This window comes from Ipomoea nil, unplaced genomic scaffold, assembly GCF_001879475.1.
Source record: "Ipomoea nil cultivar Tokyo-kokei standard unplaced genomic scaffold, Asagao_1.1 scaffold2701, whole genome shotgun sequence".
NCBI lineage: Eukaryota > Viridiplantae > Streptophyta > Magnoliopsida > Solanales > Convolvulaceae > Ipomoea > Ipomoea nil.
In genome coordinates, this window is record NW_017619129.1 from 689,020 (window position 1) to 708,856 (window position 19,837).

A 19,837-nucleotide genomic window follows, 5' to 3' on the forward strand; every position below is an offset into this window, starting at 1 on the left:
GCCAACAACTTCTCCATTTCAATCAAAGCAAAATTTTTTTGTTGAGATTCATTTAGACTTAAATCTACAATATAAGAAGAAAAAACCGTAAGATGTAATGCTTTAAAGAATGGATATGAATAATTAATAATATAACAATAAATGTTACCTGGGACTGAGAGGTTCCTTCTACAAATATATTGAGCATCATCTGATAAGTATTGCCAAACCATCTCCCAAACATTTTCTGGCTTGGACATTGAATTGGATGTCAGAAGTGTAACAAACAACTTACGTAGAGAATGGGGTAAAGACCAAGATGCTGCCTCAGTGATTGCATCAACATACTCTTTATCATCTTCGATTAATTCGCGTGCATAACATGCATCTCTAAATGAATTGTATTGAACACCATCTACTTGTTTAATCTCATCAAATGAAGTCGGTCCACGAACTATATTAAGTAAACATCTAAGATAAAAAATCTCACCAGTATTTGGTGGCACATAAAAGATTCGACCAATTGCCCAATTTCTCTGCCTAGGTTGCCATTCTCTTTTATCATTTTTCCAAACAAATTTGGTTGGCATCTGTGAGTAAGTCAACTGCCTCCCTGCAGCGTACTTTTTATTAGCCTCAAACCAAGCAGTAAACATGCTTTGAGCTACTGTCGGTCTATTTACAACATCATTGACCAAATCGTCGTCATGAAATATTATTGATTGCTCATTGGGGAGATGAAAACTCAACCGCTCAACCGATGGATTCCTGAATTGTATGTCAAACGCAAAAATCCTCCACGCGGCCTCAGGGGGTGAAATATATCTACAGTCATAGTACATCTTGATTTCATCTATAATCTTTCCAGTAGATTCTTCCACCCCACTGTTGTAGAATTCAGCCGTGACCCTATCATTACCCTTGTTGACGTACTTGAATAAGTACTTTATTGACCTAGATTGGTTGCACCACTCCACATTAATATGAGCCCTGTACTTCATAAGCAAATGTCGATTGTGTGGAACAACATATCTACTATCAAGGTCAATCCCATTCCTCCGAACTGTACGACCATTATCTCTACGCCGATATATTGGATATCCATCAAAATCCACTGTTGAGTTTTCCACAAATTTTTTGGGGAAGAATTTAGAACACATACCTTTTATCATGCAAGGTGAATTCTTCCTAACTGCACCACATGGACCGTGAATCATAAAATCTGCTACAGCTTGATAATACTCGGGTTCGCACAGTGGGCTTGGAATCTCGGCAGATATGATCCGGTCAATATCTTTAGGATTAGGGTAAGGGTTACTCTTGCTCAAGAATATCAGAATGTGAGCATGTGGCAGTCCCCTTTTTTGAAATTCAATGGTGTAAATTACTGCAAGAAACAAACAATATGCACATGGATCTTTAAAATCGTTGAAAATTTTAAAAGATATGTAACAACCAAAAATAATCAAATATATTGATGAAATGACATAAATTACCTGCATCTACCACTCCAAAAATTTTCTCTTTCTGAATGTCTTTAATTAGTGCATTTAATTTCAGTTTAAACACACGGCATACTATATCCGGCCTATCTTCAGCTTTGAGTTTCCTTGGTTGTAAAAATTTTTCAATCTCTGGCCACTTAGGATTACATGTGAATGTAATAAATAGAATTGGATAACCGATCCATCTACAAATAGCCATTGCATCTTGGTAATTCTGCATCATATATCTTGCCCCTCCGGTAAAACTCGATGGCAAAATTATGCGTTTTCCTTGGGCAGTAGGATCTACTTCGCCACGTGTTAACGCATCTGTCAAACATTTGTATGATTCACATCGAAGTGACTTTTGATGAGACCTAATATAAACCAAGCGTCCTGATTCTACCATGGTATAAGCATCAACCAAATATTGTTGGAACAACCGCCTAGCATAAAGCAAAGTTGACATTTCATTGAACCTATCTTGCAAACGGAATGAGAAATACTCCCTGGGACTAAGTTTACTCCTTGCATTTGAACTCCTGCCTTCAAGAGTAGTAAATTGTATGTCGTCTCTGTATCCGTCTTCACCATAAGGAAAGAATAATGGGTACTGCAGTGGGAGATATGCCGGATTTAATTCAGTTATTCTTTGAAAATGTCCAGCTTTGGACTCCACCAATATATCTCTTTCTCCCATGTTTGGGTCTAAATCACCAACAATCAATGCAGCCACCTCCCCCACCTGCGGCAAGTTATATGTCCTTGCATCCTTGGTCCTCTTACCGATGAGTTTGATTTTAATATCAGCTCTATGGTTACTTTCCATCTCTGTTTTGGCCATTCTAAAACTCTGAACCAAAACATTATTTTCATCCAGTGCATCTTTAATGTCTTTAACAATTTCACGATGGATTGTAATGTTTGACTCATCTTCCCTGTTTGGAATATAAAAACCCATACAATTTTATAATGTATATTGTTACAAAAATGATGTTAATCTATTTAAAATAAATAAACGTACATAACTTACCCAAGTGCCGTTATACGATTTGTGATCTCGTTTTGAGTGTCATAAATATACAATTGAGCAAACTTTGGTCTCTCGCCAGATTGTGGGAGCAAACTACCCATCAAGTGAAAATTTTGACCATGTAACCTAAAAGTCGGTGGTGCACTACCATTGTTGACTGTTCTGTCAATTTTTCCATCCATGGAAGTAAAGCAAAACATATTGTTAAAGCACCGAATGTTCTTTAGGAAATGGTTACTCTTTTGATCTTGGTTAAAGAACAACTGCCTGATTGCCATGGGTGGAATATTAGAATGCGGCAACTTTATCTTTCCATGACCGCAACATAGTGAATATTTGGGATTCCGAACACCGCTAGATTTATTTACTCGCTCCTCTAACCAAAACATAGCTCCACAATGATTGCATGAGTACGTTTGATCACCAATATCGCTGTAATAATCTAGAAGAAACCAAATGTTATTACTCTTACCTAAAAAAAAATAATAAAGGTTATTACTCGTACCTATACTCACCATTAACATTTGCCGAGTTTGACGGTGTATCATGGACCACACTATCAAAAGCGGACAACAAATTAAATTGCATTGACGCCTTTGGTGTTGAGCTATTGTCATCCACAACGCACGATCTTGTTGTTCCAACTATAAGATGATAAAAAACGTTATTATTCATAAACTAAACACTATACATTTATATTTTTAAAAAGGATTTACTTAATTGCGCAACTTTACCATTTGTTAGATTTGACAAAGGCCCTCGCCTTTCGTTGGACACCATAGGGGTAGTTTCGAGCATGTTAGATTGCAATGTCATTGATTGAGTCATATTTTGTAAAACTATTAGGAAAAAAAAATCAATTTTAATGGACCAAAAAAAAATCCAAAAATAATATAGTAATTATATATAGATATATAATTTATAATAGAAATTTGACTATTAATACCTCCACTTTGTCCACCCAAAAAACGGCTATTATTAACATGTGTAATCTTCTCTCTATCACTTGCCAATTGTAGTGCAATTGAACACTCTAAACAAAGAATTTCAAAAAATCTAACATTAATCTCTATAATATAAACAAATAAAATAAAATTTATTATACCATATTACCGACAATATTGATTAAAATAAGAGGACTAACCATCCATCACAGTTACTTTTGGTGTGTTGAATGTTGCATTTTCTGTACAATTAGATAATAAAATAAAGAATTACTAATAAATCTTACGAAAGAATACAATGGTGTTGTATGTACTAATAAAAGACAATAAATCTATATTGCACCATATAGATTATCACATTAAATAAACAAATTTACCCCAAAAAAAAAATGCTATATATGTAACATTCCTAAATTAAAATACAATAAACACCACACCAAAGGTTCCTATATAAATAAGCGTATGTATAATTATGGCTGATTAACCATCAGTAACCATAACATCTCATACCATTGTATACGTTTAAATGTTGTGTAGAAAGACCCCCACACCGTGTCCCAATAAAACGCCTCTTATTTTGAGATGTTTCAGTAACAAATGTAAGCTGAGATCTATCATTTGACACTTCGACTGCCATTGAGCACTCTAAGCAAAAAAAAAAAGTACAAAAAGCTAACATTAATATCCCTATAATATAATATGAATATCACAAATAAATGTACTATAAAATAATACCTATATTGCAATTAGAAATAAAGGAATTACCAGCAATCGTAGTTCGTTTCGGTGTGTTGAACGTTCCACTTTCCGTACACTCATTTTCTATCATGAAAAAATAAAGATTTTATAACCAATAAGATAAATAAGCATGAATATAATTTATGATTTTGAATTAAATAATACAACGATTACATAAAATTAACAATGCGACTGAACAAACATTAAAACATATATGTTGTTCCAAAATTGAAATACAATATATGAATCATAATAAACACCAAATATAATACTAATTTAACAAAAATGAATAAAATAACCATATTAAGATAATTTATTCCACCATATATATAGTAGCTACTAATAATAGATAGGCATACCATATATTATACACATATATATACATGTTATCTACTGCGCATTTTATATATATATATATATATATATATATATATATATATATATATATATATATATATATATGTGTGTGTGTGTGTGTGTGTGTGTGTGTGTGTGTGTGTGTGTGTGTGTGTGTGTGTGTTTATTTATTTATTTATTTAATAAAAAAAATATAAAGGAGTGTCCAGAAGTGAGACTTCTGGACACAACCCGATCCTAATTCACACTTGTCTACTTCCCTCTTCTCCCTACGATTTCTCACTCTGTCTATCTCTCTCTATCGCTCTCAATCTATCTCTGTAATCCAGACGTCTTAAGCGTTAATGGCGTCTGAATTTTGTATCGGCCATTATACACAAAAGACATTCTTGATCCAATCGCAGACTATACTGCGATTTGCTTCGAGAGATAGATAGAAGAGGCCGATTTTAGGGAAACCCTAAATATGTGTTTGGGGTTTTAAATGCTCTTTTATTTGAAGGAAGATCTACTGAGATGGTTGTTTGTTTGTACGGATACACTCAAGGTGAACACTCAAGGTGGTTACTTGTAAGACTGTAAGGTACTCATTCTTACTTAATCTCTCTATCCTTGCTAAAATGTATATTTGTATAATTAGGGTTTGAACCTGACTAATTTAGCGACCGAGTGTTGTATGTTGCACTTGATTTATATTGATTTGCATTTTCTAACGTTAAGCTTTCCTATATTTACCCAGAAAATTGTTTTTTTGAATATGGGGATACTCTAGTGTTATCCTTGCGCTCCTATGAAAATTTATGCTTTTTAAACAGAAATGATTTGTAAAAAATGTTTATACAGTTGATAATTGCAAGAAAGAAAAAAATCAAATTTCATAGGAGAAGGTTTATAGACAGAAAATAAGAAAGACGCAAAAGCTATGAGAATAGTAGAAGTTAAGATAAATGTTCAATGTACCTTTGTTTGAAATTGTGTCCTTCCTTTTGGACCCAATGACAGTTGATTTAGTTAACTTCCTCATTTGCTTGATCTGCTCAATGTTTGGAAAGTGTTTCTCTGTAAGTAGTGTGTTTAGTTGAGAATGAATTGTGTACTCTCCATTTAAATGTGATTATCTGATTGTAACTGAGTTTAAAACATAAAAGCCCAATGAAATTCCCTAGAATTTTGCTGGAATTCATTAATGATTACTTCTTTTTGGGAAGCAGAAAAGACACACCTTGAAAAGGTAGTATTTATTCCCATTCTTTATCCTGGCATATGTTGGTGTCAAAACAGTTATTATGGTTTCTAGCTTTACAACATTACTGATTAAATTTAATTTTGATGTCAACAGTCACCTAATTAGTATATGTGTATTTTGTTTCAAAATTTTAGATCCAGTACTGTTTTTTATTACCAGTTTGATATGTTTATTATTTTCTGTTTTTGAAAATAGTTCACAATTCTGTTTGTCTTAATTTATTCAGATTCTAACATTTGTTTTCAAGGAAATGGCACATGATGATAATAATTTCTGATGCCATTACATTTCAGAGTTACGATATACCATATTACTATATTTGAAGTTTAATTTAAGGTGATCTATTGCATTCCACTCAGGGCAAATACAACAAAGGAAGGCGTCATGTTATACTTACTTACCTGGCGCACCGAGTCTTCAAGATTTCACAACTTGACTATAGATTTATTTATAAAGTACAATCCTATTTTGATTGTTTACTATGTTTGTCTGAATATACAAAATCAAAATCATTGTTTTTGTTTGAAATTGTATGTTCTAAGACTTTGTTTAGACTTAAGTATTTACTACTTGACTGTTTTGATTGGGAGAAATGTTTTGATAAATGAATGTTTGATTTGGAATTTTGTTGTAGTCCTTATTTGGAAGAAACATTATGGCTTTAATATAGAGAGAGAATAGGCATACGAAAGTATATTTGTATTAATTACATACTTTGCTGATTTTGATTGAGAAGAAGCCATTTTTTAGCTATTAAAAGTACTTGACTATTAAGCTGTTTTCCATGACTATTAAAAGTACTTGAATATAGATTTTATTTAAAAGTACATGACTATTTTGATTGTTTACTATGTTTTTCTCAATATACTTGGACTTTAATTTAAGTTGTAGTCCGTTATTGAAATATTTATTACATTTATTCATAGAGAAGAACCTATTTTTTAGTTCTTAAAAGTACTTGACTATTAAGCTGTAGTCCTTTATTGAAAGTACTTGACTATTAAGCTGTTTTTTAGATATTTAAACTACTTAATGTTTATATATGATTAAGCCATGATATTTCAATTTGATATTCTTTATGTTTTGTATGATATTCTTGATTTGGTTAAATTTCAAATGTTTATTGACTTTGTATATGATCTATAAAGTAGTTTAGTATTTTAGAATGTCATGAAAAGAGTGTGAAGCCAAGTTCAGATGTTGACAAAACTGAACTCATGATAAAAAAAAAAAAAAGAACACAGCCAAAAAGGTGCCATTGAAGTAAAATAGGTGAGAAATGAAACAAATGATAATCATAGCTTTATTGTTCATTTAAAAAACTTCAACAGTTGGATCAAAATACATAATGCAACTGATGAATGAACAAATTCCTCTATTTCAGGTGTATTTGAAGTTCAAGGCCAAAACAATAAAGATACTATGCCTCACAGATAAGTCATTTTAAATTTCAGCCACTCATGTTTCTTGCAAATCTATTTCTTGTGCCTGCCACTTGATATCTGCTTGTTCATACCTGCAATGAGTTAGGAAATAGACAAACCACAGCATAAAAACATATAAAAACCATTGATAATGCACTGTAAAAGAAAGCACTAATAGACAGTGCATAGTATCCTTGTCAAAACATCAACAATCAAACATAATATGTACTCAGTAGTACATATTATCAAAATCCATATTACAAAAACAAATGAGCACCCAAGTCACCAGTATCATATTGTCCATCATTGAACCACAAAACACAAACTTAATTTTACTCCTGTTTAACCAAAACAGCTTTTGCTTTCTTAACATCTCTACTTGATAAAAACTGATCAAGTAGATTCCTTTTTGATGACACTGCTTCCAATGGTTCATCTTGTTCATCCAGCTTTTGCTTCTTAGCTTGAATAGGATTGGGACTGGTTGCCTCATCACCCGATTCAGACTCCTGTTACAAATAAGAAAAAAAAAATTAGTTTTACCATGAAGTAGTTAGTTTATTGAATCAAGTGACCATTAGTTAAATACTTACATCAGACTCGACTTCTGGTTCTTCTTCATTTAACATCCTTGATAGCTGATCTTGTTCATCACTTAAACAGGGACAGTAGTGATCAATTAAATCTTCATCCTGTGCTATTCCAACCACAGGTATCGCTATTGCTCGGTTCCTGAAGTGATCACTCTTAGCAGAAATCTTGAAGACCATAGCCTTATTACGGACTTCTTCCATACCGGTTGGCAGAGGAGACCCATCCTGAAAAAAAACAAAAGTGTTTAGACAGCTTTCAAAGGTTAGAAAAGTATTTCATAAAAAAAAAACATTTAGAAAAATGTCTAGTAGTCCTTTTTTGACTCAAGGTTTAATAAAATACCACTGAGTATTTGCTCCTTAGGTCGAATGCAGTCTTTCCAATTATCTCGCAGCCCTCCTTGTCCCACAACAGAAAAGGAGCATCTGTGGTCTTATCACCTACCCTCACAGTGAGCCTGTACCTTAAGTTTCCCTCTTGCCAGCTTGTGGCACATTTTAGGCATTGCAAAGCCCCATTCTTCAAGTGCAATTTCCTAAAGCATCCCTCACTTCTACATGAATGGTAAAACCAATTGGTAGTACTCTCCACAGCAACAATCCTTCCAGGAACCCAGTAGTAGCCCTCCTGGTGGTTCAAATTAAATAAAATTGTTAAGCTAGGATTAAAAAAATGAAAATAGAATGTTAAGGTTAAAGTAAGTTACAATGTACCTCGGCTCTTTCATAAAGATCCTCAATTGTAGTTACTTTAATAGGAGTTTTTGAATTCTCAGCAGCATTGCCATGAGACATGTGAGACACAGTCTGTACACTTAGAGGTGGCCTGGTATCAACTTTCAAACTGCAAGGTAAAGAATTAAGATTAATTCATCATTGATCTAGGAAAGGTGATTAGAAATACAAATTATTTGGAATTACCTGTCTTTAAATTCCTGGAATTCCTTGCAAGGGTGATTAAACCATAGTTGTGTAGCGTTGTATGAGCTTGAAATCCTGAATTCATCTACATATTACAAACACAAATTTGATTAGAAATAATCAATATAGATGTTAAAGAATATCTTATCATGAACTTACTATCCACTTTCTTTGCTCGACAGAGTTGGAGTAAAACAATCAAAGGACCTTCCACATGAGTCTTGAAATAATGCATGGTTGTATCCACATGTTGATCCCAGACAGTACACTTCAGACGATTGCCCCTAAAAATTAGTAAAACAGATTGTAAGTAGATAGAATATATTCTACTGATTAACTTTATATTGAGTTGATTGTTTAATGCTTTTTTATTATATAACAGTTCATTAAATGCAGGTGAAACTGAACTATAAGTCTGAGTGATATATAAAGAAGTCTGTAAGCAGTATAGTCAGAAAATGACCAAGATAAGTATTTTTGAATAATATATGTTTTAGCTTAATCACTTCATATGCACAGTTTACTTTAGCATGATTTACTTTATTTGAGATACAGGATGTACATTTATATTGAGTTGGTTGTTGAAAATAGTTTGAGATGGGCAAAAATATACAGTGGGAGATCAGAACCTTGGGTTCATTAAAGGGATAATACAGATATGTAAGAGGTAAGCTAAAGCTAATTGCTTGTAAATTAAAGCTCAATGATTACCAGTTGAATTAGTTCCTTATTTGAGTTTTAAATTTTATTTGAATCTGCTTAATAGGCAATTTCCGATTTAATCACAGCTTGAATACATAATAGCATGATGTGAGATTGGCACAACTATACAGTGGTTGGAGTTTGGCAGAAATATATCTTGAGAGAGCAGAAAATTGGGTTCAATCAGTCCCAATCCTAATAACAATATGTAAGAGCTAAGTTAAATATAGTTTATTGAAACTTCAATTATTTACTGATTTCAGTTTTAAAATTTAATTGAAACTAATTAATAGCAGATTTCTTATCTCACCACAGATTGAATACATAAAAATGGATTGAGATTCGCACAACTATACAGTGGCAGCTCAGAAACTTGAATTCATCAAGTAATGTTACACATATGCAATAGGTAAGTGAAAGCTTATTGATAGAAAGTTTTAAGGTCTATGTTTACTGTATTGGTGACAAAAATATTTAACACACATGTCCATTTTCTAAGCATATTAGAATTAGGAAAAAAACTGTAAATCTTATGCAGTTTTATATGGAAATAAACTTAGAAAAGTAAGCATACTTACTGACCATCTTCTATGAGAAAATCCACCAATTTGGAGGGAAATCCAGCTATAAGAATCTCTTTGGGAGTGTAGTACTTCACCACTCTACCAATCACATCTAAAATGTGAATAGAACAAAACAAATTAAAATTAAAACATAGGATATAGGATATATAATATAGAGAAAAGAGCAATTAGAAATCATACCAATGAGATGCTTTTCAGATACATTGCCACTCATTAAGTCAATATAAGACTTAAGCCGAAACATTAGTAAGGGAAACCCCTTGCGCCTGTGCCTCTCAACAGTAGTCTCATGACTAAATCTGATCATATAGCTATGATCAGTAGTTTTGTATTGGTAGTAGTGGGATATAACTGCAAAATCTTTGATGGCATAAACCTTCCCTTCTTTCAAAAGTTTAGAATACTTTTCAACACACTCTTTAGGGATGTTTCCATGAATGTATGTACCCTATCAACAAAGAACATATATATTGACTGTAAAATTTTACATTTTTTGCAGGCAGTTGAAATCGAAAGAGAACTTACCTCAGAATCATGAAAGACACATTCCTGGCTCTTGATGCTATCCGAACTGTTGCGACCTTCGGGTACCGTATAGGTACGAATCAACCGTAGCCTGATAGCTTTTTTGTAAGTAGAAAATTTGATGTCTTTGCCTAGAATAAAAACAGGAGCCATTGCAGGTTTCGGCCAGAATTTTGAAAGCAATGAAGAAAAAGATGAATGGCCAAGTTAGACTGAAGAAAATAACAATGGTAGAAAACGCAAGAGAACAATGGTAGAAAGCAAACAACTAAATACCAAGGTTTTATAGAAGGTGGTAGAGAAGTTTCAAATGAGCCGTGATCTCTCGGTTGCCTCCTAAATGAGACTGCACATTGGAAGAACAAACGACACTTGGGAAAATGCAATTACCCTTCATATATATATCCTGTATCCGTTATATGTAGATCATCATTGTATGTATTTGTATTTGTATCGTATTGTATTTCTTCTATTATTTATTTGTTTATAATGGTTGGAATTTAATTGTTGGCCGCCGCATTAATATAAAATGCGACTGACCACATTCCAAGATAATTGGGACTTTAAAAAATTGATTGTAATCATATATTTATAGATATTTATTGATATAGATTACTTATTCTTCAATTAAGATACAAACTGAAATGATTTTTTGTATTCTTTATTTTTTTATTTTTTTTTCTGATACCGAGATTCAACCAAAACGACGTAGTATAGTTTGAGCGGGAAAATGGAGCCATTTCATTGGCCGAAATCTTATGGCTTTAATATATAGAGAGATTATATTATTATTAGTATTCGTCTTGTAATAGATTTACTATTCTCTGCTAGATATACTCTTGTACAGACTCGTTTATTCCATTATTCAGAAATATCGTATCCTCATCTGGTATCAGCAGGTTTTTTGATCTCTCTTCATGTCGTGTCTCGGTACTGATAACGGTTCTGTTGGTAGCTCCGAACGGACTGTTCCGAGGTTGCTCTTGTCGCAAGGATGAAGGACCGACTCAGCATGTTGTACTTATGGCAGTTCCTGAGCCGACATGTTATTCTCAGGCGCTTCAGTATCCGGAATGGCGTGAGGCCATGGATCTTGAGTTCAATGTCTTGCTCCAGAATAACACTTTATAATTGTTACCTTTTTAATATATGAGTTTTTAGTAAAATGGCAGTTCCAATTCTTCTATTAATGATTTTAGGTGAAAGTGTCAAATAGCCTCATCTATTATCAATGACGATTTAATTTATACCTTGGACTAAAATAAGATTTAAATAATTTGACACATTTACTTTTAAAATGTTGTTCGCTTAACATTTTTTTTCAGGTTCCCCTAGGTAACACTTTCACAATAATGACATGGAATTTAAATAAAAATAATTTTGCTAACTTGGTTTCATTGTTGACATTTAAACACATTCAACCCTAGAGAAATCATATCGAATACCCAATCATCAACACCAACCCGATAACAATGCTTCTTGATTTTGGTGAAATCGTCGAGAGCTCAAGAAAAATCATGGTGAACACAAGTAGGTTTAGTGAAAACATAAACTTTCTTCTTCACCTCCTTGTTTGATCTTTGCCTCAACTTCCTGTTAGACATGTATGCCCTAGGAGCTACATTTATTGTTTTGGGCATTAATTGATTTCTTATTAAATAAATATAATAAATAAATGTTTTATTTACTTTTTTTATTTTGGCTTAGTTAATATTTGATATTATTATTATGTACAATCTTCTTAATTCTTCATTCTTAAGAGTTAAGAATATGAGTGACGAAGAATTAATAAATGAAGTATTGTAAAAATGTTCCTAAGCTAGTCATAGGAATTCTAATTGGGCATTAGAATTCTGAAAAGACTAGCACATTGTCCTTCTTATGGCGAGTCTCATATCATTCTGTATGAGATACGGAGAGTGGACATGTGAATGATTGTTAGAGAACAAGTTATTAAACAATGACCGACTACAACATACAGCATGGTGTTTACATACGTCATACGTGTCATTGGTATGTTGTATGTTACAAGTATGACTTGAGACGACATGGTTGTCTCGTACATATGGTGGACTAGTTTTTGCCAGTATGCGTCTTTTATTCCTTATGGAATTATAAGTGTACTTGGTGGTACAATTTTCTTTTAACCAAAACATAAAATTATAAATTTACAGAAATGTTATTGAAGTTCAAAAATTAACAAGAGAATCAAAATCGATACTGATACAAAAGTTAGAGATCTGACATTGACAATGTCACTATAATTGGAAAAACAAAATTGAGCTTTTAATTAATATAAAATATTTTTATTTACTTGGATAAAATTTTAAGATGGATAGATTCTGGACATAGCTCGCAATTTCTTCCCTTGGAAAAAAAAAAAAAAAAAACTTTATAGGTAATTATATAAATCCTCATTATTAGTTTAGGAGAAATTTTTAATTAAGATGTTTAAAGAATATTACCCTTTTTAAAATATAATTCAATTAATGGTGTGTTTATCAAGTCTAGAATAATAGAATATACTCTTCTGCATAGATAGCTATACTATACTTAATTTAATTAGTTAGAAAATTTTAATTATTGAAAAGAAAATGGTATATATACTCTCATAAATATAATTTTTATTTTAATATCCAAAGGATACTATTGCTTTTGCATACCACCGTTCTTTTTTAGATTCCTATTCCCTAACTAGACTGATAAAGTCTAGAGACACGAATTCTAGTTTTGTTATATATATAATGCTTTCATTATATTCCAAACTTTTTTCTTTTTTGGCTATTCACACATGGTAGTTAAACACCAACTCGTCGTAGTGGAGTGTTTGATAAATAGCTGGTAACTGATTGGGTTAATAAGTTTAATTAGTTGATAGTATTAGTTAATTGTAGAAAGATATTTGGTAAATTAATTGTTAGTTGATAGCTGATTAGAAATAAAATAACTTTCTCAAAAAAAGTTAATAAAAAAAAACTGTTTGAATTTTAATGTCTTGGAGGCATAAGTTGTTACAAAAAGCTAATTAATCAAATACTTATATTGATTGTTTAACCAAGTCAAACAACTAATAGTTATCAAATAAGTCAAAATTAACTGATAAGCTAACTATAACGTTACCAAACATAGTCACTATCTTCTTGCTCTACTATGTGTTGTATGCGTGATACTAAAACAACTTTAGCGATACAAATTGAAATTGTGTTTAATGTACGTTTAGTTATTCAATTAGGAGATTCAATTATTTAATTATTGTTAATATAATATTTAGAATAGAGAATAGAGACATGGGAGAGAAATGATGATAGTCTCTTCATATATCATCTTACTATACAACAAGCTAAGTATGGAGTATATATACATAATACAAAGGTATTAAATCGATGCAATAAATGTATAACAGTTACATACGTTACAATAATAATGTCCATAATGATAATGAATTATAACACTCCCCCTTGGACATTATTTGGCGACGATTTCGTCTCGTCAAAAATTTGCTAGGAAAACCCGGTGGGAAAAACCTAGACAAAAAAAAGTACAATAGAAAATATATTCATGCCTCATTAAAAACTTCACTAGGAAAACCACGTGAGAAAAACCTAGTTGAAGAAAAGAGTACATGATATATGTAAAAACATATATTGTATTTGGTCGCCTCATTAAAAACCTTAACTTAAGAAAACCCTGTGGGAAAAACTTAGTTAAAGGGAAAAAGAGTACAACCATAAGCCTTCAGGGCGCAAACTGCATAATCTTCAGGATTTTGGGGTTTGTCCATTTAAGCAATTATTTTGCAACTTTTCCCCATTGTCATTACTATATCATACTCATGCCTCGTTAAAAACCACACTAGAAAACCCAATGGGAGAAAACTAGTGAGGGAAAGAGTACATGATATTTATGTATTTATGCGTTGCAAATAATGCGCAACTGTTAGTCTTTTATGACTTAATCTTCAGGATTTTACATTCAATCTTCCGGATTGGTTCAAGTAAATGTATTTCCCGTTGTGTTGCAAATAGTGCGCAACTGTTAGTCTTTTATGACTTAATCTTCACGATTTTACGTTCAATCTTCCTGATTGATTCGAGTAAATGTACTTCCCATCTCCCCCTGAAGATAACAATCTTCAAGTTCGACATGATAAAATGTATTTCAAAATTTGAAGAAATTGATTGGATAAATCTTCTGGATTGTCACTAGAGTAAAAATCTTGTACAATAATCATATAGCTCTTCTAGAGCTCATATAACATTGGTGCAACACAAGTGTTATTGTCCTCATTTTGATCATTTAGGGAAATTCATTGTATAACCAGTTTGGACTTGGCATTGCGGGGATCAAACACAATAGCCAGTACCCAAGTAGCCTATTAAAACTGTATCATGGTTTCTTACAAGAATGTCATGTCTTTGTATCTCGAAGATACCGGAAGATATGTTAATCATTATTCAAGTACTTCATTTGTAGGGGGAGCACTAAATTTTGCTAGCAATTTCATTGCAAATATGTTGCGATTATGGAACTTTTGGTTCTATAATGGTGTTCCAACGATAATGAAGTAAGGGACTTCGAGTCCAAAAAAAAAGTTCCTTATCTGCTTCAAGAGATTATTATACAACCTTTAGTTTGATAAAAAAAAACATGACACTTATATGCATATAGACATGTGAAAAAGCATTTTTAGATGTAGGCTGACTGGTGTATATAAAAAAAAAAATCTTCAAGAAAAAACTTGATCTTCAAGTCGAGATAATACTTATAGCTTTCACAAGCTTTTTTATTTCAAAAGTCTCGGTCTTTAAACATGAACTGACAGTATCAAGCTCTTTATATATTTCATTGATGTTTACACCATCAATCTTGACTGAGATAATAAATAATAAATAAGTTCATTATCAACCCTTTATTGAGCACACAATGGTACATAATATTCCTTCAATGAGGATATTAACTTCATTCGCAACCCTTTAAAGAGTAAATAATGACACATAATAATACTTAAATAAATCCTCACTTCGAGAATTATGAATCCATCCAGGATTTCTCAAAATAAATTTAACTGCATATCTAAATTTATTATTCTGTCAATTGTATTATGTAGCGGAACTTAATGTCATTTACCATGGGAGAGTATATTTGATTAAAATCAATTAAGGGTCTCTGCGTGGACCCATAGGCTACAAACTCGCTGCATATCATATCACCTTGTTATTCTTACTTCTCTTTCATGCACACACCCATTTGTAACCTTCAGGGTTAACGCTTAATGGTGTATTGTTATAAAGAGAATTTATTCATATTAGCGAGTCGAGCTATGCCTTAATTGCTCCTTTATATATTAAATAGTCATGGCACTTCTGGTGCCTAACTCTAGATCCAGATTATCATATAACGAGCAATTTGTAATGGCAATTGTGTTGTCGACAACTATAACCTTTTTGTAAAACTCCCGTATTTGTAAAAGTAATGGCAATTTCTAAAACAACCAGATTCTAAACATTTCCCAAAGATATTTTGATCTGGTCGTTCCGCATCCCTAGTATTACGTTTGTTTGGTGCACCCATAAGTCTTACCAGGGTTTTTCGTCATCTAGACGAACGTCTGCAGGACATAATTATTCAAGTTATTTCAAGAGTGACAATATTTCTTTACTAGATCTAGTATTATGATCCATATCTCTTTCCCCAATAGATCTCCTACACTTCTAGTGTCAAGGAATATCGATAGATATGTTTGGTCCAAGGATATGGGACCTAGTCACTTCTTTTATGATCATTATGATCAATAGATGTATTTGGCAGATTATTTGCTAAAATCGCAAATAGATTATCTTTTGAACTTCCAGTTCAATCTAACTAGTACATGGATTTAAATAATGAAGATGTTTTTATTCTTATGAAATTTCTTGGCATTCCAAAAAGCTACGGAGTAGTATATTATCTCCCCCTAATGCCGAGAAACAATCTTCATTAGGAATGCAGTCAACGTACCCAATTATATGTATTGATCCCCTATCATGGGCTTTCGGTATTTAATCAATAGACGGAGGTTTCTTTGATAGCCCTTTTAGAGGTACGTTGTGGTGGTGATATAAAATATACTGCGCAAACAAAATAACGCAAATAGGGAAATGTTACTTCTGAAACCACATACTAGGTGAAAAAGGGGTATAGCAATCCTTGAGGGATTGATTTGTGATATGCATTGAGTTAGACTTGGGTAAAAAGAACTTGACTCATAGTAACGTCAGAGCAATCCTTCAGGGATTGATGGGATAGGTGGACCATTTTTGTCAAGAATTCATTGTCACGTTTCATCCTAAAGGGAGACTTAGAGAATTAAAGTCCTTAATCTACTTTCTGGGCAAATAAATATACAAAAAAAAAAAAAAATGAGTGCTATAAATTTAAATATCATATGCCCAAATCTCATGTCAAAGAGTTTCTATAGCAGAGACTAGCACTGTAAACATGTCATAGCCTTTCATTGTTATCACATGCAAGCTAAGGTTTAGCAACGACAGGTGCAACCTAACCATATTGAGAATTCATGCTATTTTCCCACTTATAAGTTGGGTGATGAATCTCAATAGCTATGGCCTATAACAAATCATAAATTGCCAACGAGAGAAATAACAAAATCTCTTATATGAACATAATCAAGAGATTATATGCTAAAAGATGTCAATTAAAGAGAAGCACATGCAATATGTGATATAATTGTCCCTTATGTCTTGGACACCAAAAACTCAATTTAGTCATGTACATCATATTTGGTACACACAAGGCATGACATGACCAGAGATATTCTTATTAATTCATAAATTAGAAAAATGAGAGAAGTACCGTTTGCCGAAGAATAATGAGCACATGTTTGCTGCCGGACCCATTCATTCCTATTTTGGGAAGTCAAAAATAGTACTTTTCCAAGCAAGCTCTCATTTTATCTCATAGTTTCATACAAGTATGAAAAAATCACAAAGCAACAAGATATACAACCTGAAAATGGCAGAAATTTTCATAATTTTGACCTGGATTGCTGAATTTTCTGGAAAAAACGGTAACACATTTTGACACAAAATTTTGCAGATATGTAGTTCAGCAAGTCTAGAATGTACACGAAAATTTTCATGCCAATCCAATGTCTATAAGTATTTTTTCTAAAATATTTCCCAACATTGCTCCAGGCAGAAAAATAATTGACAGCACAGTGCCAAAACTTTAATTTTTCTGGAATCACCAAAGCATATTTTTAACAAAATCTTTTTACAGACATCAAATACCACGAGTCTAGGTTCTCCAGAAAAAATTTCATGCCAAAAGGAGTTCAAGAAGTATTTTTCACGAATTTAATTTTCAAACTGCGCCGGTCAAAATTTTCAGGCAGTGATTACTATGTGTAAAAATAAAATCACAACTTGTTTGTTTCAAGCAAACCAACATGATGTGAGTCAATTTTAACTTTTGGAGTGTATCATAGCATTAGAAATAGAAGTTGCAAACTTCATTCATAAGTCATTAGTCACTTTAAAGATCAATCCACATTCAGGGTCTTCCAGACCTTATTAAAAAAAACCCAATGACCAAACACTTAGCATAATTTTGTCATGTACTACTACTGGAGTACAATACGACCATTGACAATGAGACCCGCATACACCAAATATCCTTCAAGGATTCACTTAGGGCTTATAGATCCTTTTAGATCAAATATCTATAATCGAGGCCTTGAGGCAAGATAAAGATAACGGGTGACTGATAAAATTAGTGCTCTTGATTTACCTTCTGGGTAAAACTATATTAAAAAAATTAGACACTATCATTTTGTTTAAATACTCCGATTTAAGATTTATTCTAATGCCCAAGACTCATGTGAAATAATTTCTATAGCAAATTAGCACCATCAATTAACTTTTAAAACAATACAAAGCCAATTTTATATTGGGGAAACTGCCCTAGTGCTGATATTTTTAATTTGTGCTATGACTTGTTGCCTTATGGGCAATGCTATGTTTAGAATTTTGGCTATAATCACTTGTTGATCAAGATAATCCTTCAGGGACAGTCATATAATACAATCGTTATGCTCTGGACCCGTGTCCAGCATGCATGCTGGACATGGGTAACAGTGCCGTTAGGCACTGTTATCTCTTTCTCTTTTTTTTAAAAAAAAAATTTAATTTCAGATTCGTTATAGGAGTATATGTTCATAATTTTATTACTATATGTTCATAATTGTAAGTTCATAATGTCAGAGCTTATGTTCATAATTCAATAATTGTACATTCATATTTCCATAACTGTACATTCATAATTCCGTAACTGTACATTCATAATTCAATAACTGTAACTTCATAATTTTCGAAGCTCTATGTTCACAATTTTAGAGCTCTATGTTCATAATTTTATCACTATATGTCCATATTGTAAGTTCATAATGTCATAGCTCTGTGTTCATAATTCCATAACTGTATATTCATAATTGCATAACTGTACATTCATAATTGCATAATTGTACATTCATAATTCCGTAACTGTACATTCATAATTCAATAACTGTAAAATCATAATTTTCGAAGCTCCATGTTCACAATTTTAGAGCTCTATGTTCATAATTTTATCATTATATGTTCATAATTGTAAGTTAATAATGTCAGAATTCTGTGTTTATAATTTTATAACCTACATTCATAATGCCATAACTGTACATTCATAATCTCATAACTGTACATTCATAATTGCACAAACGAATAACGCCGTTAACGGCGAGACAAAATCAAAAAAAAAAAAAAAAATTAACTGGAATGACGCGTTTTTCTTAAAAACGACGTCGTTTTGGACTCGTGTCCAGGGCATAATTTGCCCATATAATAAGCAGGGGCTTTGATGTGCCTTCCGGGCTATCTCCCATTAAGATTTAAACACAAAATGTTAATAAATCTTAATCTTTATGACCTATAACAAATAATCCATTGACATTTTTAAAGCCCCATAGAAAATAATTCATAACCACTCTTAATACCAAATTCATAGTTTCATTGAGTTCTGGAATGAGCCCGGCCGACCAACTTACAAGCATGCAATTCAACAGAATGCTATAAACTCTTTGTTAACCCAACAACTATGACCGGTCATCTTCTTCATTGGATAAAACGACCGTCTGGTCACATTCTCTAGTGGAGAAGACGACCAGATCTGGTCGTTATCTCCACTGAAGGTGACCAGATGGTTGTCTTCTCCAGTGGAGAAGACGACCAGACTGAGGTCGCCTTCTCCACCAAAGAACACGACCGGTCGGTCG

At 32.5% G+C, this 19,837-nt stretch overlaps 2 protein-coding genes across 2 annotated transcripts; both read right to left on the reverse strand.

Annotated features, from left to right (window-relative positions):
* Positions 1-58: 58 nt before the first annotated feature.
* LOC109155333 lies at positions 59-2,678 on the reverse strand. Its single transcript, XM_019303018.1, has 4 exons — positions 2,497-2,678; positions 1,476-2,401; positions 210-1,366; positions 59-64 (listed from the first exon to the last, which is right to left on the reverse strand). Exons 1-4 carry the CDS (start codon positions 2,676-2,678, stop codon positions 59-61), a joined length of 2,271 nt encoding a protein of 756 aa, XP_019158563.1.
* Positions 2,679-7,239: 4,561 nt separating this feature from the next.
* LOC109155334 lies at positions 7,240-10,683 on the reverse strand. Its single transcript, XM_019303019.1, has 10 exons — positions 10,531-10,683; positions 10,186-10,453; positions 10,000-10,096; positions 8,879-9,003; positions 8,720-8,804; positions 8,513-8,642; positions 8,142-8,426; positions 7,799-8,023; positions 7,542-7,714; positions 7,240-7,297 (listed from the first exon to the last, which is right to left on the reverse strand). The coding sequence occupies exons 1-10, from the start codon at positions 10,681-10,683 to the stop codon at positions 7,240-7,242; spliced, it is 1,599 nt and encodes a 532-aa protein (XP_019158564.1).
* Between the last annotated feature and the right edge of the window lie 9,154 nt (positions 10,684-19,837).

What these genes read in the sequence shown, in the direction of transcription:
- LOC109155333 (XM_019303018.1), bottom strand. Translation starts at nt 2,678, where the DNA reads ATGGATGGAAAAATTGACAGAACAGTCAACAATGGTAGTGCACCACCG. An exon ending in AATCGTATAACGGCACTTGG is followed by an intron (nt 2,402 to 2,496) that starts GTAAGTTATGTA and finishes TATTCCAAACAG; the next exon opens with GGAAGATGAGTCAAACATTA. An exon ending in TTTTGGAGTGGTAGATGCAG is followed by an intron (nt 1,367 to 1,475) that starts GTAATTTATGTC and finishes TGTTTCTTGCAG; the next exon opens with TAATTTACACCATTGAATTT.
- LOC109155334 (XM_019303019.1), bottom strand. Translation starts at nt 10,683, where the DNA reads ATGGCTCCTGTTTTTATTCTAGGCAAAGACATCAAATTTTCTACTTAC. An exon ending in TTTCTCATAGAAGATGGTCA is followed by an intron (nt 9,004 to 9,999) that starts GTAAGTATGCTT and finishes ACTAATTTTTAG; the next exon opens with GGGCAATCGTCTGAAGTGTA. An exon ending in AACCAGAAGTCGAGTCTGAT is followed by an intron (nt 7,715 to 7,798) that starts GTAAGTATTTAA and finishes TATTTGTAACAG; the next exon opens with GAGTCTGAATCGGGTGATGA.